Raw genomic sequence first — 25,392 nt, 5'->3', positions numbered from 1 at the left:
TTCCATGGTGATTGCACCAACTTTACATTCTCACTGTCAATGTATGATGGTTCCTTTTTCCTATATCCTTGACAGCATTTGTTGTTAGTGATTTAGGATGAGATGGAATCTCATTTTAGTTTTCATTTGTATTTCCTTTATGGCTAAAGATGTAGAATGCACCAATTTACATTCCCACTGTCAATGTATGATGATTCCTTTTTCCTACATCCTTGCCAGTATTTGTTGTTATTGGTTTGGATGAGATGGAATCTCATTTTAGTTTTCATTTGTATTTGCTTAATGCCTAACGATGTAGAACAGTTCTCCATGCACTTATTAGCCATTTGTAGTTCTTCTGAGAACTGATAGTCCAATTGATTTGTCTATTTAATTAAATTAGTTTGTTTTTTTTTGTCAGTCGTGGGGCTTGAACTCTGGGCCTGGGCGCTGTCGCTCAGCTCTTCAGCTCAAAGCGAGCGCTCTACCACTTGAGCTACAGCGCCACTTCCAGTTTTCTGGTGGTTTATTGGAGATAGGAGTCTCACGGTCTCTCCTGCCCGGGCTGGCTTTGAACCGTGATCCTCAGATCTCAGCCTCCTGAGTAGCTAGGATTACAGGCGTGAGCCACCAGCGCCCGGCTTAAATTAGTTTTTTTACCGTTTAATTTTTTTAGCTCTTTGTATATTCTATATTAATCCTTTATCCACTGAATAGCTGGTGAAAGTTTTCTCCCAATCTGTCTAGTATATTTGATTCTATACTTGTTTATTCTGTTTTTCGGTTTTGTATTTTGGTTTTTGGTTTTTTGCCAGCCCTGGGGCTTGAACTCAGTGCCTAGGCTCAGTCCTTGAGCTTCTTTTTCTCAAGGCTAGCACTCTATCATTTGAGCCGCAGCTCCACTTCTGGCCTTTTCTGTTTATGTAATACTGAAGAACTGAACCCATAGCACATTCCCAGCCCCAGACTTGTTTCTTTTGATATACAGAGGCTTTTCAATTTGGTGCAGTCCCATTTTTGTCAATTGTTGGTCTAATTTTTTTGTACGATTTCTTGTACAATTACTAGTAATTGCATATATCTATATATCTTACAATGTTTTCCTTATATTTTCCTGTAGTAGTTTCAAAGTTTCAGATCTTACACTAAGCTCTCTGATGCTTTTTTTTTTTTTTTTGGTCCGGTCATGGGGCCTGAACTCTGGACTTGGGCACTGTCCCTCAGCTCTTCAGCTCAAGACTAGCGCTCTACCACTTGAGCCACAGCGCCACTTCCAGCTTTTTTCTTTTTGTTTATGTGGTGCTGAGGAATCGAACCCAGGGCCTCGAGCCTGCAAGGCAAGCGCTCTACTACTGAGCCACCTTCCCAGCCCTCTGATGCATTTTGAATTGGTCTTTGTATAATGTGAGATAAGTTTATTAGTAGGTAGGTTTTTACTTGTTTTAAGGATATACTGGGATTGGAATTGTTTTCCTGATTTATTTCTCAGCCTGTTTATTGTTGGCATATAGAAAAGCTACTGATTTTTCTGTGTTGTTTATATCCTGTTACAGTACTGAAAAAATTTTTTTTATCACATTTAAGAGAGTTTTTGGTGACTCTTTAGAGTCTTTAAATATAGGACCACACCATCTGCAAATAGGCATAATTTGATCCCTTTCCTATTTGAATCCCTTTTATTTCCTTGCTCTGGCTAGAAATTCTAGTACTATATTGAGTCTTTTTCTTGACTTTAGAAGAAATGATTTCTGATTTTCCTAGTTAAGTGTCACATTGGTATGTGTTTGTCAGAGGCTTTATTTTGTTGAAATGTGTTTCTTATAGTCCTAATATATTGTTATATTGGAGTTTGAACTCAGGGTCTCTATGAAACAAGTGCTCTCCCATTTGAACCATGCTCCTTGTTCACTTTTGTTGCTTTTCTAATAGTGTCTCACTGTTTTGACTGTGTTGGCCTAGTTGGCAGTCTTCCTATTTGTGTTCTCCCACATAGCTGGGATGTCCAGCGCTCAGTTTTTAATTGGGTTGAGATGGAGTCTTTTGAACGGTTTGCTCTAGCTGGCCTTGAGCCATGTTCTTCTTGATCTCAGCCTCCTTAAGTACCTAGGATTATAGGTGAGAGCCACCATTCCTTGCCTAGGAAATCATTTCTTTTATCATGCAAGGCTGCTATATTTTGCCAAAGGCTTTTTTTCTGCACCTATTATAATGATCAAGTGATTTTTGTCCCTGATTTGGTTTATGTGTTGTATTACATGTACTGATTCATGTATGTTGAGCCATTCTTGTATCCCTGAAGTGAAATCAACTTGTTCTTATTGTATAATCTTTTTAATGTTAATAAATACAGTTAGCAAGGATTTTATTAAGAGTTTTTACAGGGAGAAAGGGGGGGAGATGGGAAGGGTTGGGAAGGGGAAACAAAGGAGGAGGCAGCAATGCTTGATAAGAAATGTACTCATTATCTTGCCCATGTAATTGAACCCCTCTGTATGGTATTTTCACAATTTAAAAAAAAAGAGTTTTTACATTTATATTTATTAAGGAAATTGGTCTAAAATTTTCTTTGGGTTCTGTCCTTGCCCAGTTTTTGTATCTGGATATGCTTGTCTTAATAGAATGAATTTGATAGTATTCCTTTCCTTTCTATCCTGTGGCATAGTTTGAAAAACATTAGTGTTCTTCTAGAGGTCTGGGGCAATTCATCAGTGAGACCATTCAGTCCGGGGCTCTTCTCTTTTTTGAGACTATTACTGTTTCAATCTCATTACTTGTGATATAGATCTGTTTAAGTGGTTTATACCCCCTGTTCAATTTTGGTTGATAAAATGCATGTAGGACTTTATCCATTTGGTTGATAAAATACATATAGGAATTTATCCATTTCTTTTAGATTTTCCAGTTTATTAAAATAGACATTTTCAAAGTATTCTATAATGATTCTTAGATTTCTGTCTTTTCTCTCCTTTTGATCAGTTTGGCTGGGAGATTATCAATCTTATCTTTGTAAGAACCAACTGGTTTCATTGATTGTTTCTGTTGTTTTTTTCAGACTGTATTTCATTAACTTCTGCCCTAGTTATTATTTCTTTTTTTTTTTGGTGGGTCGTGAGGCTTGAACTCTGGGCCTGGGCGCTGTCCCTCAGCTCTTCAGCTCAAGGCAAGCGCTCTACCACTTGAGCTACAGCGCCACTTCTGGTTTTCTGGTCGTTTATTGGAGATAGGAGTCTCACGGTCTCTCCTGCCCGGGCTGGCTTTGAACCATGATCCTCAGATCTCAGCCTCCTGAGTAGCTAGGATTACAGGTGTGAGCCACCAGCGCCGGGCTCCTAATTATTATTTCTTCCTGTCGGTTTTGGGTTTGGCTTGTGGCTTTGTTTTTTGTTTTTTGTTTTTTTTTGTTTTTCAGATCTCTCTGAAAAAATATTTATATTGTTTTATATATAGTCATTCCTTTTTTTTCTTCTTTTTTTAACCAGTCCTGGGGCTTGAACTCAGGGCCTAGGCACTATCCCTGAGCTTCTTATGCTCAAGGCTAGCACTCTACCACTTGAGCCACAGTGCTACTTCTGGCTTTTTCTGTTTATGTGGTACTGCAGAATTGAACCAGGACTTCATGTGTGCTAGGCAAGCACTCTGCCACTAAGCCATCTCCCCAGCCCCTATAGTCATTCCTTTTAAGAACTAGTTTTGGGGCTGGGAAGGTGGCTCATTGGTAGAGTGCTTGCCTTTCGTGCATGAGGCCCAGGGTTCCATTCTTCAGCACCACATAAGCAGAAAAAGCCAGAAGTGGCTTGTGGCTCAAGTGGTAGAGTGCTAGCCCAGTGCTGAAGAGCTGAGGGACAGCGCCCAGGCCCAGAGTTCATGCTCCAAAACTGACAAAGAACTAGTTTTTATTTGTGATTTTTAATCAGTTAATATTTCTGATATCTGTTAAACTCTGAAAAAAAATGCCCTTCATAAGTATAATTTTTATTCCTTATTTAACATTCAGGCATTACACTATATGCTAGTAGGAAAAATAATCCCTTATCCCCAAGGAACTCAGATTCTCTTTGGGAAGTGAGACAAACTATAATCTCTTTTTTTTTTTCAAGTAAAATTGTAATTTTATTTCCATTTTATATAAAAGCTGTTATTAATGAATTTATTCCAGATAAACTATAATCTCAAGTGTGGTAAGTACCCTGGTAGAGATTTTCATAGAAGTAGATTCCTAAATGTCAATTTTTGTATTTCCTAAAAGTAACTATAAATTTAGAAGTGTAAAGTGCAGATAGCTTTTTAATCAACAGGATTTACTACAGGCTAGTAAACAAAACACATTACTGCAGCCCATAGCCCAGCAAGAAGTCAATTAACAGGAGATTATATTTATTCCATTCAGCAGGAGCCTCTGAAAATTCAGGCAGGCAACTTGCTTAGCCTACTTAGTTCCAGAAGAAATGTATTTGTTTCTCACTGAATCATTTAAAAGTCTTAGGGAATGAACCAACTTAATTTTATAACAAAAATAAACAGATACATTTAACCATGCACAATTTTTAGGGCTCTTTAATTCATACTACTTTAAAAGTCTTCTAAATTTTTCACATAAGGAATCTGTGCTCTCGCTAAAGAGAAGATAATGTTGGAGAGGAGGCAGATGGTGAGGGATATCTTCTGATGCCTTGAATGATGCTGTCTCAGCCCTAGGAAACCAGTGTCTATTGGTTACTGCTAGTTGCAAAACTTACTACTGCAGACTAAAACTGTTTATTTCATAATTGTAGGGAGCCCAGATTCTACATCTCCATCTACCAGTCCAACTTTCTGGAACTACAGTCGTTCTGTGGGGGATTATGCACAAACTTTGAAGAAGTTTCAGTATCAGCTTGCCTGTAGATCTCAGGCCCCATCTGCTAACAAAGATGAAGCAGATCTCAGTTCTAAACAAGCTGCAGAAGAGGTAAATGGAAAATAATGTTAGAAATAATATTGATAATTTTCAGTATGCTAGAAAGTAGTCTACCCTTGGAATATTTTTTTCTATAATATCCATGTGTACTGGATAGAAATACCAATCTGATATGATTGACAGTGGAAAGGCTTCTGACTTAATTTTGGGCACCTAAATATATTGTATCATATATTTTCTTTATGATACATAATTTAATATTAGTGCCCTTCCTAAAATATTTTTCTACATTCATAGAAAGGTTTCTAAGTATCTAATAATACTTGTATAAGCAGATTTGCCTTTAAAATATATTTGGAATAAAATATTTGGTAATATGTAGCTTTACTAGTTTAATACTAAATACGGAATTTTAATTTGTTTTAAAAACAAAAAACAATCATTAAACCTTTAGATGCAAGAAACTTTTTAAAAGATGTGTCCATGTATGAATACTAAGTGGGTAATAAGACTGTTTTTTGAACTTTTTTTTTCCAACTTCATCAAATATTTCTGAGGATATGGGAAGAATGATGATTTCTATGCAGATTTTTCTCACTCTTCATTTAAAAACATATATTTTTAATAGGTTTGGGCAAGAGTGACTATGAATAGACAACTTCTTGATCACATGGATTCATGGACAGCTAAGTTTAGAAATGTAAGTGGGTGCCATTGTTCTGGACAATCTTAGTGCCTCATAATATGAAAAATACATTATTCAACTGTTATTTGGAGTTGTTGGTTGGTTAGATAGTATATATGTCCATTTTCATGGAATTTTTTATTCCTTCCATGTTTACTAAACAAGTGCATTTAGAGAAGAATTATTCAAATCTTCTTCCCTTCCCCAATTTTTCAATTTTATTTTCCAAAGAGCTTTTCTGTCAGAATCTGTTATGTAACAAGAATTATAAAAGAAACAAACAGGGGTCCTGGCCCTAACAAACCTTTTTTTTTTTTGTTTCTGTTTTTGTTTTTATTTCCATATTATAAGTTGTACCATCTCTGTCACTTTCCTCTTCTTAAAACAATGTTAACAGGTTTTCTAGTTCTGTTTTCATACATGCAATTAAACGTATCTGTCCTCCTTCCCCTTCTTTCTTAGCCTTCCTCTCCCTCTGTGCCCATCCTCAATCAGAGCCAATTTTACTTTACTTACCTTTGACCTGGAGGTCACAGAAATGTGGCTTGTGCCCATGTTTTCAGTCCTGCCTATTCTCTACTCCCTGTAGCACCCATATGTCCCAGACTCTACAGGCATATTGGCTTCTTCCTCCACTAATTGTGGTTATTGCTGTTTCTGCTGCTTTATCCCCCAGCCCCATTCGTCCATTCTGAATGAAATTAGAGCTACATTGTCTTCACTTACTATAATTTTATTTATTTATTTTTGGGGTACTGGTCCTGGGGCTTAAACTAAGGGTCTGGGCACTGTCCCTGGGCTTCTTTTGCTCAAGACAAAAAAATGAAGCCATGCCTTGCATGCATGAGGCCCTGGGTTCGATTCCTCAGCACCACATAAGCAGAAAAAGCTGGCAGTGGCACTGTGGCTCAAGTGGTAGAGCACTAGCCTTGAGCTGAAGAGCTGAGGGACAGTGCCCAGGATGAGTTCAGGCCCCACGACTGGCAAAAAAAGAAAAAAAAAAAAAAATGAAGCCAAAGCTTCATTTCCAACTTTTGGGAGGATAGTTTATTGGAGAGAAGAGTCTCACAGACTTTTTTCTACCTAGTCTGACTTTGAACCTCTATCTTCAAATCTCAGCCTCCTGAGTAGCTAGGATTACAGATGTGAGCTACCCACCAACACCTGGCTACTTACTATAATTTTAATAAAATATTGAGAGGGAAAGGTAACTGGCCAGGTATAATGGCACATACCTGTAATTGTAGTACTCAAGAGGCTAAAGACAAGTGGGCTGGGAAGTTGGTTCAGTGGTAGAGCGCTTGCCTTGCATGCCTGAGGCCCTGGGTTCGATTCCTCAGCACCACATAAACAAAAAGAAAAAACCCGGAAGTGGCGCTGTGACTCAAGTGGTAGAGCACTAGTCTTGAGCTGAAGAGCTGAAGGACAGTGCCTAGGCCCAGAGTTCAGGCCCCACGACCGGACCCAAAAAAAAAAAGAGGCTAAGACAAGAAGATCTTGAGTTCAAAGCCAAAAAATTTAATTAAAAGTAAAAAAATTTTACCTGTAGTCCCAGCTACTCAAAAAGCTATAGCAGGAAGATTACTTGAGCCCAGGAATAAAGGTTTTAGTCCAATTCTAGAACTATTCAGTCAGAATTTTGGTTCAGGAGTCATAATTACTTTGCTGGATATCTTAGTTTTGTCACAGCCAGCATAGCTGGCAAATAGGTTGCATGTAATACATGTTAAATGAACGAGACGATAGCCTGAAGCTGTATGCTGCTTTATTTCCAATTATAAATGAATCTAAAAATTCTAATGTGTATTTAAAATACAAAAACTTGTCACTGCTATTAGTTACTTGCAAACACAGTTCCTCATCTGAATTCCTTAGAATACTGTGTTTTTAAATAGGGTACTTTGGATTTGTTGAGGTATTTTTAACTAGTGTTCAGAAGCTTGAGTCTAACTCAGTAGAGGGCTTTTACAGCATGTACAAGAACCTGGGTTTCATCACAAAACAAAACAATAAACAAAGAGGCTTTGAAACTTGTTAATAAGGAATTGTGCACTTTTATTTTATTTTATTTTATTTTTGGTCGGTCATGGGGCTTGAACTCTGGGCCTGGGCACTGTCCCTCAGCTCTGCACCTCAAAGTGAGCACTCTACCTCTTGAGCCACAGTGCCACGTCTGGTTTTCTGGTGGTTAGTTGGAGACAAGAGTCTAATGGACTTTCCTGCCGGACTTTCCTGCCCGGTCTGGCTTTGAACCGTAATCCTCAGATCTCAGCCTCCTGAGTAGCTAGGATTACAGGTGTGAGCATCTGGCTACACACATATATTTTAATTGAAACTATTTTGCTTTTTAATGACTCAACTAGCTAGCTTTGAACCTCAGATCTCAGCCACCTAAGAAGCATAATTACAAACTGATAGAAACTATGTTAATAAATGTGTATAATTACCCTATAAATAAAACAAAATTATCTTTTATCTAAGAATAATAATTATAGAAAACAATTTAATATTATCTGAAAGTTTAGTATTTAGAAAAAAATCAATCATATAATTTTATTTTATTTATTTTTTTATTTTTTTGGGGGGGTCCGGTCATGGGGCCTGAACTCTGGGCCTGGGCGCTGTCCCTCAGCTCTTCAGCTCAAGGCTAGCGCTCTACCACTTGAGCCACAGTGCCACTTCCGGCTTTTTTCTTTTTGCTTATGTGGTGCTGAGGAATCGAACCCAGGGCCTCAGGCATGCAAGGCAAGTGTTCTACCACTGAGCCACCTTCCCAGCCCTTATTTATTTATTTTTGGTTGGTGATGGGACTTGAACTCTGGGCCTGGGTGCTGTCCCTGAACGCTTCAGCTCAAGGTGAGCACTCTTCCACTTGAGCCACAGTGCTACTTCTGGTTTTGTGGTGGTTAATTGGACATAAAAATTTCACGGACTTGGAAGTGGCTCTGTAGCTCAAGTGGTAGAGCGCTCGCCTTGAGCTGAAGAGCTCAGGGACAGTGCTTAGGCCCAGAGTTCAAGCCCTACGACTGACAAAAAAAAAAAGACAATATTTTGGGCTGGGTAGGTGGCTCAGTGGTAGAGCGCTTCCCTTGCATGCCTGAGGCCCTAGATTCGATTCCTCAGCACCACATAAGGAAAAAGAAAAAAGCTGGAAGTGGAGCTGTGGCTCAAGTGGTAGAGCGCTAGCCTTGAGCTGAAGAGCTGAGGGACAGTGCCCAGGCCCAGAGTTTAGGCCCATGACCGGACACCCCCCCCCCAAAAAAAAAAAAAAAAAAAAGAATTTCACGGACTTTCCTGCCCAGCTGGCTTTGAACCAGGATCCTCAGATTTCAGTTTTCCTGAGTAGCTAGGATTACAGGTGTGAGCCACCGGTGCCCAGCAAGCATACAATTTTAAAATATAGCTTAGTTAATTTGTACTCTAATAACATTTATTTAACTCAAGACTTCAGGTGATTGCCATTTTTATTCTGTTTTACTATATTTTATAATGCTACTAATATTCAAATGTAAGAGTAAAAAAATGTTCTTAGAGTTACTTGTAAAAGTACTTGAGAAGTGCTTTGGAACTATGAATACAGAATACCTCCTTTTCTTCCTAGTGGATCAATGAGACAATACTAGTGCCACTTGTACAAGAGATTGAGTCTGTCAGCACCCAGATGAGACGAATGGGCTGTCCAGAGCTACAAATAGGAGGTATGTGAAATAGAACCCAGCATTTGATGATTTTCAGTAAAGCACCAAGTGGAAAGAATCTCCTTCTATTAGGCTGTTTAACAGCTTCCTTTGTTATCTTCAGGTAAAGAAGAAAACTAAATAAAATATACTTAGTGTGTTTTAGATATACCAGCTTGAAATGTAAATTACCTACCATAAAGTTTGCTATTAACGTGTACAGCCCAGAGTTGCTTGTACAACTGTTGATTCTAGAACATTTCATCACCCAAAACAAGAAACTTCAAGCCCTTTAGCAGGTCTCTCACTGCCAGCCTGTGTCATACCAATCTGATTTTTATCATACACAAAACAGGTAGGCATGTTTTGTATGTCAGATAAATGATACCATTCAGTCTGTTGTCCTTTATTACTGGCCTTTTTTACTTAAAATTAGCATTTTTGAGATTTTTTTCATATAACATTTATATGTACTTTTTATTTATTTATTTTTGCTGGTTCTGGGGCTTAAACTAAGGACCTAGGTGCTATTGCTGAGCTTCTTTTTGCTGAAGGCTGAAGCTTTATCACTTGAGCCATAGCCCTGCTTCTAGCTTTTTGGTGATTAATTGGAGAGTCTCACAGACTTTCCTGCCAGGCTGGCTTCAAACCATGATCCTCAGATCTCAGCTAGGATTACAGGCATGAGCTACCAGTGCCCAGTTACAGCATTACTTTTATGGGTAGACTGTATTTTTTTTATATTTGTCACATATATATATGTGTGTGTGTGTGTGTGTGTGTGTGTGTGTATACATATATACATATATATATATATATATATATATATATATATATATATATATATATATATATATATATATATATATATATAAAACAGATTTCTATTGCCTGGAGTTTAAGGAGGTTTTTTTTTTTCTGTTGCTAATAATATGAATGTCTGTGTACCTACATTTCTGTATACATTATTATTTCCTTAGGATAACTTCTTATAGAATTGCTTAACAAACAAAAATATTTTGCCGAGTGCCAGTGGCTCATGCCTGTAATTCTAGCTACTAAGAAGGCTAAGATCTGAGGATTGAGGTTCAAAGCCAGCCCGGACAAGAAAGTCTGTTATCTCCAATTAACTACCAGAAAGCCAGAAGTGGTAGAGCGCTAGCCTTGAGCTGAAGAGCTAAGGGACAGCTCCCGGGCCCAGAGTTCAAGCCCCACAACTAAAAAATATATATGTGTATGTGTGTGTGTGTGTGTGTGTGTGTGTGTGTGTGTGTGTGTGTGTGTATTAAAGCTTTTAATGCACACTCCCTTCAATGGATTTGCACTATTTACTCTAGCTGTTATATCACTTGTAAAAATACCTTTTTGTTGTTGTCATTGTCTGCTGGTTGTAGGGCTGGCTTGAACTCAGGGCCAGGCATTGTCTCTGAGCTTTTATGCTCAAGGCTAGCACTTTGAGCCACAGCTCTACTTCTAGTTTTCAGGTGGTTCATTGAAGATGAATTTTCATGGATTTTCCTGTCCTGGTTGGCTTCAAACCATGATCCTTAGATCTCAGCCTCCTGAGTAGCTAGGATTACAGGCATGAGCCAACCAGTCCCTAGCTCTAAAAATATTTTTTCTACACTGGGTATAGTTCAGGGGCACAGATCCTAGGCCTTGTGATTTCAAGGCTGTCATAAATCCTCTTATCCTGACATAATGGGCAACTTGTAACTCAAGTTATTTTGAAACCTGTTTAGTGTATCTATTTATACAGGTAGCATAAAAACCTTGTATTTTAGTTGTTGATTTGCCAACATGGATTTCATTGCTTTTTAAAAGTGTGTAAGTAAATCTGACTGAAATAATATAAACTAAGGTGAAGTAGATAATGAAATTAAGATAAACTGTATGGCTTTTATTTACTCTTTCAACAACTGTTGTGTACTTACCATGTACTGATTCGATTCCAGGCATTGGTGAAAAGATTTACAGGAGAATGGCCCAATCCTTGCTTTCATTGAACTACAGTCTCATAGTTAAGAGAGTAAGGGGGAAGCAAGCGGTTAGTGCTGAGGAAAATGCAGAGGGATTCTATCACTCGTGTACAGGGGAAGGTTGAAATCTGACTAGAAGTGTCTGGGTGGGAGGGTCTTGCTGGTTGTGTAAAGACCTAAAGGGCAGTGAGGAGCCAGCTATTTGAACACATGAAAAAGAGCATTTTAGATTGTTTTAGAGACCTTCATGAAGAATAATCAGTGTTCTCTATGTTTTATTTTAACAGAAGCTAGTATTACTAGCTTGAAGCAAGCTGCCCTGGTCAAAGCCCCTCTCATTCCCACTCTGAATACGATTGTGCAATATCTAGATTTAACACCAAATCAGGAATATTTGTTTGAAAGGATCAAAGGTAACTGTCTGCAGGGGGGAACGGAAAAGCTTTTTCATGACATTGGTATTTTACAAATGAAAAGAAAATGATAAGGGAAATTGTGGGGGGAGGGATTAGAATTGGTTCAAGTGCTTGCCTAGCACAAATAAAAATCTTATAAAAATACTGATGTAATTATGATTATAGATTTTGTAAATATATATGATTTAAGGTTCTACTTGAACAACTTTTTAGATCCTCTGTTTGCACTATCCAAAGAAAATCCCTGGAGGCTGAGTGCTTTATAGCTCATGGTATAGCCCACTGATCATACAGCCGAGATTGGGAGGATCACAGCTCAAGGATAGCCCAAGCAAAAAATGTGAGATGACCCCCATGTCAACAGAAAAGGCTGGGTATGGTAGTAGACACCTGTTATCCCAGTTGCAGCAAAAAATATAAATAAGATTGCCATCCAAGCTGGTCTAGGCAAAAACAAGATGTTACTTCTTTTTTTTTTTTTTTTCCACTATTCCCTGTGACTTTTTTTTTTAAATTTTTTATTGTAAAGATACTATACAGAGGGTTACAGTTACATGAGCAAGGTAATGAGTACACTTCCTATTGAGCATTGTTACCCCCTCCATTGTTTTCCCCCTACCATCCCTTCCCTCCCTACCTTCCCCGAGGTTCTTTTTTTTTTTTTATTGTGATTAAGTGATTACATAATTTCCCAAATTTCACAGTATTGTGGAATAATTCTAACTTTCCTGGAGCAAATTGTCTATCACAGTCTATAACATATAACGATGTACACATATACACCATACATGTGACAAAATCTTATTTCAAAAAACAAAAAATGGACACTGGTAGCTCACACCTAGAATTCTATCTACTCAAGAGACAGAGATCTGAAATTGTGGTTTTGATGCTAGTCTGGATAGACAAATCAGAGAGAATCTTATCTCCCAGCTAACCAGCAAAACAGCCAGAAGTAGAAATGTGACTCAAATGGTAGAGTACCAGCCATGAGTGAAAAAAACTTCCTAGGAACATGAGCTCAGGACCCCTTGATCAAGCCCCAGTACAGACACCAAAAAACAAATACAAACAGCTTTGACTGTATTAAAATTAGTAATTTTGTTCAGTGTAGGAAACTTATATGTGAGCTAAACAGATTCAGGTGATTTTCTACCAAGAATAGGAGTCACCTGTTCTTGGTATAATAATATCAATATGATATCTGATTCTTTCAATTTCTTTAATTCCTGTTTAGTATGCTACTTGTTTATATTTCTATTTTATTATGGTTTGGGTGGAGATGTGGGTCTTCTAAGGAGACTAACCTGAATCAGAAGTTCAGCCTCTGACACTTATACCCTCTCTTTTCCTCTCACAATGCATTGTTAGAATTCTTTCTATCTTCATAAAATGTTCTTAAGCAAGTTTTAAAAATAGTATCTCAGTATGCATTTTTATACATCTTCAATTTGAAAATGTTACAGTTCTCTCCCTTTACCTCCTAGGTTTGGATTTGGTATTCAGAAATAAATATTTTTCATGACTTTCTAAAAACTTGTCACATAGAATTTCAAACCATGCACAAGCCAAGCACTGGAGGCTCACTCCTGTAATCTTAGCTACTCAAGAGGCTGAGATCTGAGGATCACAGTTGGAAGCCATCCAGGGCTAGAAGTGTCTAATTAACCACCAGAAAACTGGAAGTAGAGCTGTGGCTTAAAATGGCAGAGCACTGGCCTTGGGCGAAAAAGCTCAGAGACAGTCCTCAGGCAGTGAGTTCAAGCCCCCAAACCAACTCCTTTCCCCAACCCCCTCTCCATCCTTTACCCCCCTCCTCAAAAAAAAAAAAAAAGGCACAAAACTGGACAAAATAGTGTTCGCAACCTTCTTGGGTGTACATCCAGTACTAACAGCATCCTGTTGTCCCTGAGCTGCCCTGGCCATATTCCTAGCCCTGTCTACCTCCCCCCATCATTATCTATTCATCAGTAACAATTCCCTGTATGTCTCTAAAGGATAAAGCCTTTAAAAATACTATCATACAGCTATACCTCATAACATCACTATTACACCTAATATTCTTGTGATTCTTGTGTGTGTGCGTGTGTGCCAGTACTAGGGTTTGAACTCAAGGCTTAACTCTCTTGCTTGGCATTTTCCTTTCAAAGCTGGTACTCTGTCACTTGAGCTATACCTCCTGTATTGTCTTTTTGCTGGTTTATTTGGAGATAAGAATCTCCCAGATTTTCCTCCCCAACCTGGATTTGCACTGTGATCCTCAGATCTCAGTCTTCTGAGTAGCTAAAATTACAGGTGTGAGCCACCAATGCCCGTACTCAGCTTGCTAACACCTTCACCTGTGCTTTTTTCTGGTTAGTCTAGAAATGGAGTCTCATGGACTTTTCTCCCAGACTGGCTTTCAATCATGATCCTCCAGATTTTAGCCTCTTGACTAGCTAGGGTTATAGGCACAAGCCACCAGCACTTGGGTCAAGTCTCCTGGTACTGAGATTATAGGTGTGTACCTAGAACAAAGTATATTATCTTAAAAACACAATCAAAACACAAAACAGCTAAGAGCGCTAGCTCAAACTTTAATTACAGCTACTTAGAGGCAGAGATCAGGAAGATTATGCCAGGGGGGCAGAAAGTTAGTGTGACTCCATCTCAACCATTAAGCCAGGTTTGGTAGTATACAACAACTGTCATACCAACTACAAGGGAAACATTAAGCCAGGTTTGGTAGTATACAACAACTGTCATACCAACTACAAGGGAAGATCATAGTTCAAGGATGACCCAGGCAGGAGAACCTGCAAGAGAACTTACCTGAAAAACAAAATTAAAGCAAAGGACTGTAAAAAAGCAAGCAAGCAAGCAAGCTGAGTACAAGGCCCTGAGTTCAAGGACAGATGGGAGTAGGGATTGTTTAGAGAGATCCTATCTTAAAAAAGGAACAATTAGGCTGGGAAGTTGGCTCAGTGGTAGAGTGCTTGCCTCGCATGCACGAGGCCCTGGGTTTGATTCCTCAGTACCACCTAAGCAAAGAAAAACTGGAAGTGGCGCTATGGCTCAAGTGGTAGGTCACTAGCCTTGAGCTGAAGAGCTGAGGGACAGCGCCCAGACCCAGAGTTCAGCCCTCACAACCAACAAAATAAATAAATATTCATTTTTAAGAATGAACAATTACTGTACAAATAATGTTACAAATAATTACAATTAATTTCCTACCGTTTTTTAAAAATGCTATCTTTATACATGTTTAGCTTTATAAGTTTTACCTTTGTTGTACAGAGCTTTCTCAAGGAGGCTGTATGAGCTCATTTCGATGGAACAGAGGTGGCGACTTCAAAGGACGCAAGTGGGATACAGACCTGCCCACTGACTCTGCCGTAAGCCCACACTTGTGTGCTATTTTAATATTTTTGGCTTTTTGTGTTTTCATTTTTCATTGTATGAGTATTAGACTTTAGAAACTTAACAAAAAACAGGTAGTGATTAAATTAAATCTGATTAAATTTAATTAGATTCTCTGATTAAATCAGAGAATCTTTTGTTCTGAAATCCACCCAGTCTCAGGAAAGGTGGTTACCTGTAAATCACTTGCTGGCTTTAAAAGACATTGATGTGGGGGAATAAGAAGGGGAAGCAATTGTATTGTTACTGTTGGTTTTGTGTTATTAACTAACATTTTGTTCTAATTGATCACCTGAGGCAAGCAGTTCATCTCATCATTTATGAAGTAAATAAGAACAGGAAAAAAAGGAATTTAGAAAAGAAGAAATAATTTAGTAGTAAAATCATCTCTTTTTTTTATTGTAAAGATACTGTACAGAGGGGTTACCATTACATGAGTAAGGTAATGAGTAGATTTTCTAGCAAGCATTGTTATCCCTTCCTTTGTTTTCCCCTACTATCTCTTCCCTATCCACCTCTCCAACTCCTCACTTCTTCCCCTCTTCCTCCAAGTTGTAAAGTTCATTTTCAACATAGTGTCTTGTACATCTCATTGTTACAATGGTTCAACCTGTATCCTTGTTTCAGCATTTTGTTATTTCCCTCCCCCTTCCCAAATTAGACAAATGTATATACAAGATGCAGGGCACCAGAATCAAATACAGTGACAACAGGAGTTATACCAATGGGGGAAGAAAAAAATATGAAATGCAACACAAATTTGCATGTCATCCTTCCTCAGGGGCCATGCTAATCTCTGAATCATTCCAATTTTAGTATATATGCTGCTGAAAACGACCACAGTAAAATCATCTTAACCTAATCACTCATGCAAACTTTTTTTTTTGTCTGTCATGAGTCTTGAGTCATCAAGCTTTAGCTGGAGGACTGGGTGCTGTCCCTGAACTCTTTTGATGAAGGCTAGCGCTCTGCCTACCTAGGCAGGCTTCAAACCACCAACCTCAGATCTTAGCCTCCTGAATAGCTAGGATTATAGGCACTGAGCCACCAGCACCCAGCAGTACTTTTTTTTTTTACATTTTATAGGTACTGAGCCACCAGCACCCAGCAGTACTTTTTTTTTTTTTACATTTTAATCATAGCTTTAATCATGCTATATATAAAATTATATATATTACTTTGTAATATTTAAGTATTTTTTCATTACTGCATACTATTATTTAACTATCCTTATTGGTCCTAAAAGCTTGTGGGGAAGGGGTTTTTTTTTCTCCATTTTGTATATGGGCAGGGAATAATAATGATACATACTTCTTTCTATTTAAGATTATCAGTTGGGGGCTGGGAAGGTGGCTCAGTGGTAGAGCACTAGTCTTGAGCATGCACACATGCACACACACACTCACAAAAGGCTTAGGGACTGCACCCAGACCTTGAGTTTAAACCCCAAGACCTGGACCAAAAGAAAAATGAAAAAAAAAAAAAAAGAATGTATGTGCATTTAATCTTGGTTTTTTATTTTATTTTGGTCTATTGTATGAACACAAGGGATATTCTTGGTGTTTTATCCTTCCCTGCACCACATGTGTGTGCCTAGACTTTACAAGTAATGATGACTTCATAGACTATAGTTTTTAATGTTTTTCTTTTTCAAACTGAAAAGATTACCATCAACGGTTAAGATGATTTGACAGAGAATACTTTTCAATTTTCAATTTTGAGTGGTGGGGGCTTTGGGTTATTTGGTGTTGTTATTTTTTTTGTGTGATGCTGGGGTCACACCCAGGGCTTTCCATGCTAGACAGGTGTGTGGACTGTGAACTATGCCTTTTAACCTCCCCTTTTTCTTTTTCCTTGTCTCTTATTTTTATCGACATGCATTGTAAAGGGATTTTATTGTGATCATGCCTGGCTTCTCTTTTCCCCAGGGAACGATTCTATTAATGAATTCCTTATCTTTGTGTAAAATAGTACTTTAAGAGGAAAGATTTGTCTTTTCATTCTGTAAATTTCATCTTAAATATGACCACTTGAAAGCATTTTTGCTAATTCTCTCTTTAGGGAAAAATGTTTTAAATAGTAATCCTTAGCACAGATGTTTTATTTTTTTATTTTTATTTTTTATAAATGCTGCCTCTTCCTCTTCTTTATTTTTTTTCAAATTATTGTCATTAATGATTACATAATTTCCCAAATTTCACAGTATTGTGGGATAGTGATGCTTAGTTAAAGTCACAAACACATTCTAACTTCCATGGGGCAAATTGTCTATGGTGGTCTGTAACATTTATGAGTTCTAGGAGCTTTGTAATACAGTTATTTCTTCCACATTGGTTGATATGTACATTTCTTTTGCATAGCATCAGCTGTTCCCTCTTTCCCTCTAGCTGTTTCCATGCTAGACTTGGGTGCTAACTTTGAACAGCTGTTTTCTCATCTTCAGATCATCATGCACGTGTTTTGCACCTACCTGGATTCCAGATTACCTCCACATCCTAAGTACCCAGATGGAAAAACATTCACTTCTCAACACTTTGTTCAGACTCCAAATAAACCAGGTACCAGGCTCTTCTAAAATAATGAGTCAAGATTTTTCACATGAAGAATCTCTATTGGTTTTGTTTTTTAATGTAACATTTTCTTTACAGATGTTACGAATGAGAATGTTTTTTGCATTTATCAGAGTGCTGTCAACCCACCGCATTATGAACTAATCTACCAGCGCCATGTCTATAATCTTCCAAAGGTATTTATATAGAAGTTGCTGATAAAGGGGCTGGGAAGGTGGCTCAGTGGTAGGGCACTTGTCTTGCATGCATGAGGCCCTGGGTTCGATTCCTCAGCACTACATAAGCAAAAAGAAAAAACCTGGAAGTGGTGCTGTGGCTCAAGTGGTAGAGCGCTAGCCTTGAGCTGAAGAGCTGAAGGACAGCGCCCAGGCCCAGAGTTCAGGCCCCACGACCGAACCCCCAAAAAAAAAAGAAGAAGAAGCTAATAGAATGTCATGGATGATTTACTTTTTTTATAACTTTAAAATTAGAATATCTTGTTTATAAAATACATAGTAAGCTTTTTGAAAAAGTATTTCTTTTATATTCTTCTTTTCTTTTCTTTTTTTTTTTTGTCAGTCCTGGGGTTTGAACTCAGGGCCTGGGCTCTGTTCCTGTGCTTCTTTTGCTCAAAGCTAGCGCTCTACCACTTGAGCCACTGCACCACTTCCAGCTTTTTCTGTTTATGTGGTGCTGAGGAATCAAACCCAGGGTTTCATGCGTGTTAGGCAAGCACATCCCCAGCCCTTCTGTTCTTTTTTTTCTATAAAAGGAATGTGTGTGTAATTTGGGAAAGTGAGAAAAAAAAAAGAAGAAGAAAAATTATTCATCAAAGGCTGCTCTTAATTTTTTTTTTCTTTGGTTGGTTGTGGGGCTTGAACTCAGGGCCTGGTACTGTCCCTAGGCTGTTTTGCTCTAGGCTAGAGCTCTACCACTTTGAGCCACAGCTCCACTTCTGGTTTTGTAGTGATTAATTGGAGATAAGAGTCTCACAGAAACTTTTCTGCCTGAGCTGGCATCAAACTGTGATCCTCAGATCTCAACCTTCTGAGTAGCTAGGATTATAGGCATGAGCAACCAGCACCCTGCTACATTTTATTTTATTACCTTTTGGAAAGTGTCATCTTGATCTTTCTGTATTTTTATTAAATAAAATCATTTATGCAGTCTTACATTCTGCTTTTTAAAATTATAGTTGAGTATTAATGGTTCATATCTGTATGCTGAAATTGGAAGACAGGTTGAAGCCATCCCAGGCAGGAAAGTCCATTTAACCACTCCAATTAACCACCAAAACACCAGAAGTAAGGGACAGTGTTCAAGCCCTTAGTTTAAGCCCCTGTACAGATAGACACACACACAATGTATGTACAGATTTTCCAGGCATGAAAGTGCAGTGAAGAGGGCTGGGAAGGTGGCTTAATGGTAGATTTTTTGCCTAGCACTCATGAATCCCTGGGGTTTGATTCCTCAGTACCACATAAACAGAAAAGGCTGGAAGTGGTGCTGTGGCTCAAATAGGTAGAATGTTGCCTTGAGAAACTCAGGGTGAGTACCTAGACCCTGAGTTCAAACCCCAGGACTAGCAAAATAATAATAATGCATTGAGGAGCATGGCACAGTTGTTCATTTTTTTAAGTGGCATTAAGTTTCAACTACTAAACAGTACTCTACGACAGTACAGAATATTGTCATGCTCTTTTTTTAAAAATATAGGCATTTTACTCATGATTGCAAATGTAAGAATCTTAAAAAAAAACTTTTTTTTTTTCAGTTGTAGGGCTTGAACTCAGGGCCTGGGTACTGTCCCTGAGTTTTTTTGCTCAAGGCTAGCACTCTACCACATCACCTATAATTTTGTTGTTGGTTGGGTTTGTGTTTGTTTGAAAGAAACTCTCCCTGTGAAGGGTAGGATTGGAAGGGAAGGGAGAAAATGATGTGACATTGATTGAAAAGGAGTGACATTGATCAAGATGCATTATGCTCATAAACTGATATGTTGAATGGCAATCCCCTTTAAAACTACTTAAAGATAATAAAAAGTCCCACGATATAACCCCTGCTTTCACTGTATTTGATGTTGGTATAATCTGTGGAAGGGAAGGGAAGGGAAAAACAAATCGTTTATCTAGGGATACAGGTGGACCCATTGCAACAATGAGATGTACAAGTTGTTATGTCGAAAAACGAACTTTACAACTTTTGCTGAGGGGGGGGGGGCAGGAGAGGGATATGGGGTGGGGGGGGGGGCGGGATAGGAAGGGTAAACAAAGGAGGAGGCAACAATGCTTGATAAGAAATGTACTCATTATCTTGCCCATGTAATTGTAACTCCTCTGTACGGTATTTTCATAATAAAAAAAAATTTTTTAAGATAATAAAAAGTCTTACTATATAGCCAAGGCTAGCCTCAAACTCCTCAGTTCTAGTGAGTATGTACAATGCAACTTACTGACTATAATATATTGTGTTCTCTCCCAGATGCTCAGGCGGAGGTACTAAGTTCATTTTGAGTAAGCAAGTAAAAGTTAATCAGTAAATTAAGAATATAAATGAGCTATTTTTATAGGCCAGCAATTCAATATAACAGCTTGGTTTTAGAGCCAGCAAATGCTGCCTAGTAGTCCCTTGTAGACAAAATAAATTTATATTTAGCCTGTCTCTTATATACTGAGGTATATTATAGTGAACACCCTTTATTAAGGTGTTAGTTGGTTGGGGAAAAGGATGCTTTTTATATGTAGTGTAGGTGCACCAATGAGACTTTTTCAGCCTTACCAAATACTGTTCCTTCCACGAGATCATGCCCCCCCATCAATGTCAACTTCCTGCTCATGTTTCAGATCTCTACTTTGAAACCTTTTCCTTAAGCACTCCCTGCCTCCCCAGTCTAAGCGAGATGCTTTCCTGTGTTCCTGTGACATCCAGCAACCATTCTGGACATTTTGTACACCGCAGAATTCTGAGTTTAATGTCTGCTTTTTCTGCTCACTGTTAACTCCTCATTACAAATTCTTATTTATTCACCACAGTATTCCCACTTCCTAGAACAAAGTATAGAATCATTGTGGAATGAAAGAGAGTCAGAACTATGTGAAATTTTGAGCTGTAGGATATTGACTTATGAATTGACCCACCTAAATCCTTTTGGTTTACTTGTTTTTGGTCAGTCGTGGGGCTTGAACTCTGGGTCTGGGTGTTGTCCCTCAGCTCTTCAGCTCAAGATGAGCACTCTACCACTTGAGCCACAGAGCCACTTCTGGTTTTCTGGTGATTTTATTGGAGATGAGAGTCATGGACTTTTCCTGCCCGAGCTGGCTTTGAACTGTGATCCTCAGATCTTAGCCTCCTGAGTAGCTAGGATTACAGGCATGAGCCACTGGTGCTGGGCTTGGTTTACTTTTAAATCTTGTCTTTTGTGTCTTTGTTCTAGGGTCGAAACAATATGTTTCACACATTGCTGATGTTCCTGTACATAATAAAGACCAAAGAGTCAGGAATGCTTGGGTAGGTATTTATAAATCTAAAACATAATCATCTAGTTTATGTACTGTTTTGCTCCCTATGTTAATATTCTTCATATGGCAACATTATATAACAAGATTTGTGGACTGAATTCTAAGTACATCCCTATTGCCAATGATGTCTGCTATCTTGGGCAAATCTATTAACTCCTCAGACCTCCATTCTCCTACTAGTGGGAAGTTACAATTGTGTCTTCAGGAATAGCCCCAAGATAGATCAAATCATGCTCTTGCCACTAATCATTTTTTAAAACCAAAAGCTTTAGAGTGTTTTTTCCCCCAAGTCATTCTGTGTCTTAGACATAAAGCATTTTGCAAACCTTTTACCCTTCCAGAGGGCTGTTAATTATTGTGGAAAAAATAGTCCATTGAAACGGTTCCTGTACTTAATAAGAAGCAATAAGAAGCTCACATATAACTACAAGTTCAAAATGTATTAGTACAAGCTCATGTATTTGCTACAAGTTCAAAAAATACAAGTCCTTTTGATGATTCAAAACTCTAATGTATCAAATACTACTTGAAATAAGTGCACACTTGTGGAAGTCAGGTCAGTCTGATAGTGTGACCTAGGAGTCTAAAGACCTGTGGTCTGGTCTGTCTGTCATGCCAAGCACCTAGGGCTGATGGAATGTCATGGGAGGGGCTTAGCAGAAGACATCTGTGCTAGGTTTCATTACTGATAGACATGCTCCTATGCAAGTTTGTGATTTCAACATGTTCTCAAGCTGCACTGCCTAGCACAGTGATCACAAGCCATCTTTGCCATAGAACACTCGGAACATGATTAGTCTGAATTGAGATGCCTGAAAGTTTCAAGTATAGATCAAGTTTCAAAGACACAGAACTAATAAAATTATGTATGTCAATAATTTGGGGGTTTTTTGGTTACGTACTGAAAGACTTTGGCTATATTAGTTAAATAAAAAAGTCTTTAAATTAACCTTATCTGTTTCTTTTTACCCAGTGTTGGCTAGAAACTCTAAAAATATTTTAGAATAAAACTAATACTTTTTATTATTATTATTATTTTTTTTTTTTTTGGATCCGGTCATGGGGCCTGAACTCTGGGCCTGGGCGCTGTCCTTCAGCTCTTCAGCTCAAGGCTAGCGCTCTACCACTTGAGCCACAGCGCCACTTCCGGCTTTTTTCTTTTTGCTTATGTGGTGCTGAGGAATTGAACCCAGGGCCTCTTGCATGCAAGGCAAGCGCTCTACCACTGAGCCACCTTCCCAACTCCTTTTTAAATTTATTTGGTTTTTTTTTTTCGTAACCAAAGAGAAAACTTTTGAAGTTATTAATTTGCTTAATATGACTGATTAATCTTTCTGATACTTTCTAAAACAAGTATTTAAAGCCAGGTATCATAACCTCGAACTTCGGAGGTTCTTAAAGCCAAAATCTGTCTCAGAAAAAAATAGTCCAGCTGACAAATAGTTAAAAAAAAAAAAAAAAAAACAACAGCTGGCATTCTTTAACTTAAAAGGAAATTAGTAGCTTAAATAAAGTCCTTTGGAACCGAGACCATAAAGAAGGTGCTGATTGATCCAAATACATTATCAATTAATTGCCAGGTGTTTGTGCAGTTACTGGAATTAGATAAATGTTTTACTTCCAAAAGGGAAAAAAAAATCTAGGCAGACTTGACTACACAGTAATTCAAATGTTCTGTTCAGCCAAACACACCATAAATAAAGTTTAATGCCAAACGACAACCTGAGACAGAGTGTTATGCTGCTACACATAGCAACCCAAGTTAACCATCTATCATATATAAAGGACACATGAATTAATTAGTACAGAAAAGGACAGTAAAATGGGCAAAATCATTAAAGATTTTCTCAGAAAAGTATTTGTCTAAAGACAAAACATTATTTCCTTATCAAATTAAGATTAATCACTTACATTGTTGGTAGCAGTATGAAGAACTAGGGAAAGGGAGGGCATCTTGATATCATAGCTATTTTTTAATTTTGACCATAGTTAATATATTCTTATAATTTTAAGGCATCCAAAGTTAAAAGCTTCTGACAAAAACAAGCAGTTTTCTATATTCCCAAGGCTTATTGCACCAAGGTAGCTGCTTCAAACCTTTTGTTTTTCTGGTAAGACTTCTAGCTCCAAATAGCTCGCTCTCTCTTTTTTTTTTGGTCGGGTCGTGGGGCCCCGAACTCTGGGCCTGGGCGCTGTCCCTCAGCTCTTCAGCTCAAGGCTAGCACTCTACCACTTGAGCCACAGTGCCACTTCCGGCTTTTTTCTTTTTGCTTATGTGGTGCTGAGGAATCGAACCCAGGGCCTCATGCATGCAAGGCAAGCGCTCTACCACTGAGCCAACTTCCCAGCCCCACGCAGGCAAATTTCTGTGTAGACTTTTTCTTTTTATTCAATTGACACTTTGTTCTTACTGAAATTGTTCTGTTAGCTCTGTCTATTATCAGGTGTGATTGTTCTTGAAGCCCACTGAAAAGCTGTCAACACGGTGAAGGAATAGTCACTGTTACTTGAATTGCATTTATCTGATAAAATGTGTGGATCATAATTCGCTATAGAATTTCTTTCAATGTCATCAATTAAGCATACATCCATATATTCTGGTTGTTGTTATTATCAAAAGACCTCCAGTGCTTGGCAAGCAATCTTACCAACACTTCTCTGTTTCTCTTTACAGGAGAGTCAATCTTGGTCTATCTGGTGTAAATATCTTATGGATTTTTGGCGAATAGTAAATCATCGGTTCCAAACACTTACCTTCCATTTGGTTGAACCAGAAGATGAAGATGAATCTAAACATCTTCAAGTTATGTCATCTTTTGAAATAAGGTGTGTGTGTGTGTGTGTGTGTGTGTGTGTGTGTGTGTGTGTGTGTGTGTGTGTGTGAACATTACCTTTGATTTTACATCTCGTTTCAGAAACCTAAATTGACTATAAAACTGTGATGCTGAGGGGCCAGGGTTTGTTGTTTTTTTTGTCTTGGTTTTTTGTTTTTTTGTTTTGTTGGTTAATTGTGGGGCTTCAACTCAGAGTCTGATCACTGTTCCTGAGCTTTTTTGCTTAAGGCTAGTGCTCTACCAGTTTGAATCAGAGCTCCACTTCCAGTTTTTAGATGGTTAATTAAAGATAAGCATTTCATGGACATTCTTGCCCAGCTAGCTTTAAATCACAAGCCTCAAATCTCAGCTTCCCAAGGAGTAAGGATCATATGAGCCCCCAGCACCTGGCAATGCTGAGATTTTTGGCAGAGTTGTACAGTTTCCTTTGATTAAATAAATGTATAAGCCCTTTTCACTGTAAGCCCCAAATGAGTATCATCCACATGATTCTTTAGCACAGAAGTGTTTCGTAGTTGTGTTATTTAGTAGTTTGAATGCTTTAAAAAGAAAGAAAATTGCTACTTTGCTTTATCTCTGTCTTTCTCCAGTGTTCTGTCAGTGGTCCTAAAGCCCATATTTAAAGAAATTAATTTCTAAGAAATGTACCAATTAATCCATGTATACATTTTAACTATCCTCATTACGTGTGCGGTGGGAAGTGCAGGCAGCCTGATGGAGGGTAGAGATCCATCAAGTGGCCTTCAGCCATGTGAGGAAGAGGGTTCTCCTGGGCTTTCTGCCTGGAGGTACTGAGAAAGCACTGCTGAGAAGATATAGGGGCGCCTCATGCCAGATGTTTTTCCTTCAGCACTCTTAGACATTTTCAGACTCAGCATCCAATGGAGTCAGCACTGGACCCAGCATCTGGGTTTTACTTCCTGCCAAAACATCAAGTAGGCAGTGTCTTACACCTTCTACCTGCACACAGGCCACAGCATCAAGATCTTGGGAATGCTGAGCAGTTGAACTCTACTCCAGAGCTTCCTGGGGCCCACAGGGAGAGAAAAGGGGGGAGAGGGTTGCACATGTGTACCCTGGCATAACTGGGGGAGAGAAGGTGTGGTTGCGGGGATTTACTGCTGTGCTGGGCCTGGACCTGGCTAAAACTCATGCATCTCACTTTGTATCATTTATAAGCTGCTTCTCAAAAAGTTGTTCCCATTTTTGTTTTTGTTTTAAGTTGATGTCTAGAAGATTGGAGCTATCTTTTAACTACTTTGGGTCTGTGTGAAATGTGATTTCCAAAGGTATTGAACATGTCATGGAGTAACACTTGCTGTGCTTTTAAGCTGTATGGTGGCATATGCTTTATTAAAAATGTTAAAGGTGAAAAATTGGAAAAAGAGAAAAGGTATTTTCTTTTGTAGAGCTTAAGGTAGCTTTTAATTATACACATAAACTTTTTTTGAGGGGGGGT

The 25,392-nt window shown here is 38.4% G+C and overlaps 1 protein-coding gene and 1 pseudogene across 1 annotated transcript in view; one reads left to right on the top strand and one right to left on the bottom strand.

The window, feature by feature from the left end:
- Positions 1-24,128, top strand: part of Tmem209 (transmembrane protein 209) — a 36,964-nt gene extending 12,836 nt beyond the window's left edge. Inside the window, exons 7-15 of the mRNA XM_042696061.1 lie at positions 4,752-4,927; positions 5,505-5,576; positions 9,163-9,259; positions 11,505-11,630; positions 14,910-15,007; positions 17,476-17,590; positions 17,681-17,778; positions 21,015-21,088; positions 23,774-24,128. Coding sequence (XP_042551995.1) covers positions 4,752-4,927; positions 5,505-5,576; positions 9,163-9,259; positions 11,505-11,630; positions 14,910-15,007; positions 17,476-17,590; positions 17,681-17,778; positions 21,015-21,088; positions 23,774-23,828 — 911 coding nt within the window. The 3' untranslated portion in view covers positions 23,829-24,128. The remainder of the gene's footprint in view (positions 1-4,751; positions 4,928-5,504; positions 5,577-9,162; positions 9,260-11,504; positions 11,631-14,909; positions 15,008-17,475; positions 17,591-17,680; positions 17,779-21,014; positions 21,089-23,773) is intronic.
- On the bottom strand, positions 15,769-15,869 carry LOC122121896 (annotated as a pseudogene).
- Positions 24,129-25,392: the final 1,264 nt, after the last annotated feature.

Source organism: Dipodomys spectabilis, unplaced genomic scaffold (genome assembly GCF_019054845.1).
Source record: "Dipodomys spectabilis isolate Male_0828 unplaced genomic scaffold, ASM1905484v1 ptg000197l, whole genome shotgun sequence".
NCBI classification, from domain to species: Eukaryota; Metazoa; Chordata; class Mammalia; order Rodentia; family Heteromyidae; genus Dipodomys; species Dipodomys spectabilis.
This window is presented reverse-complemented; position numbering and strand designations above follow the sequence as displayed.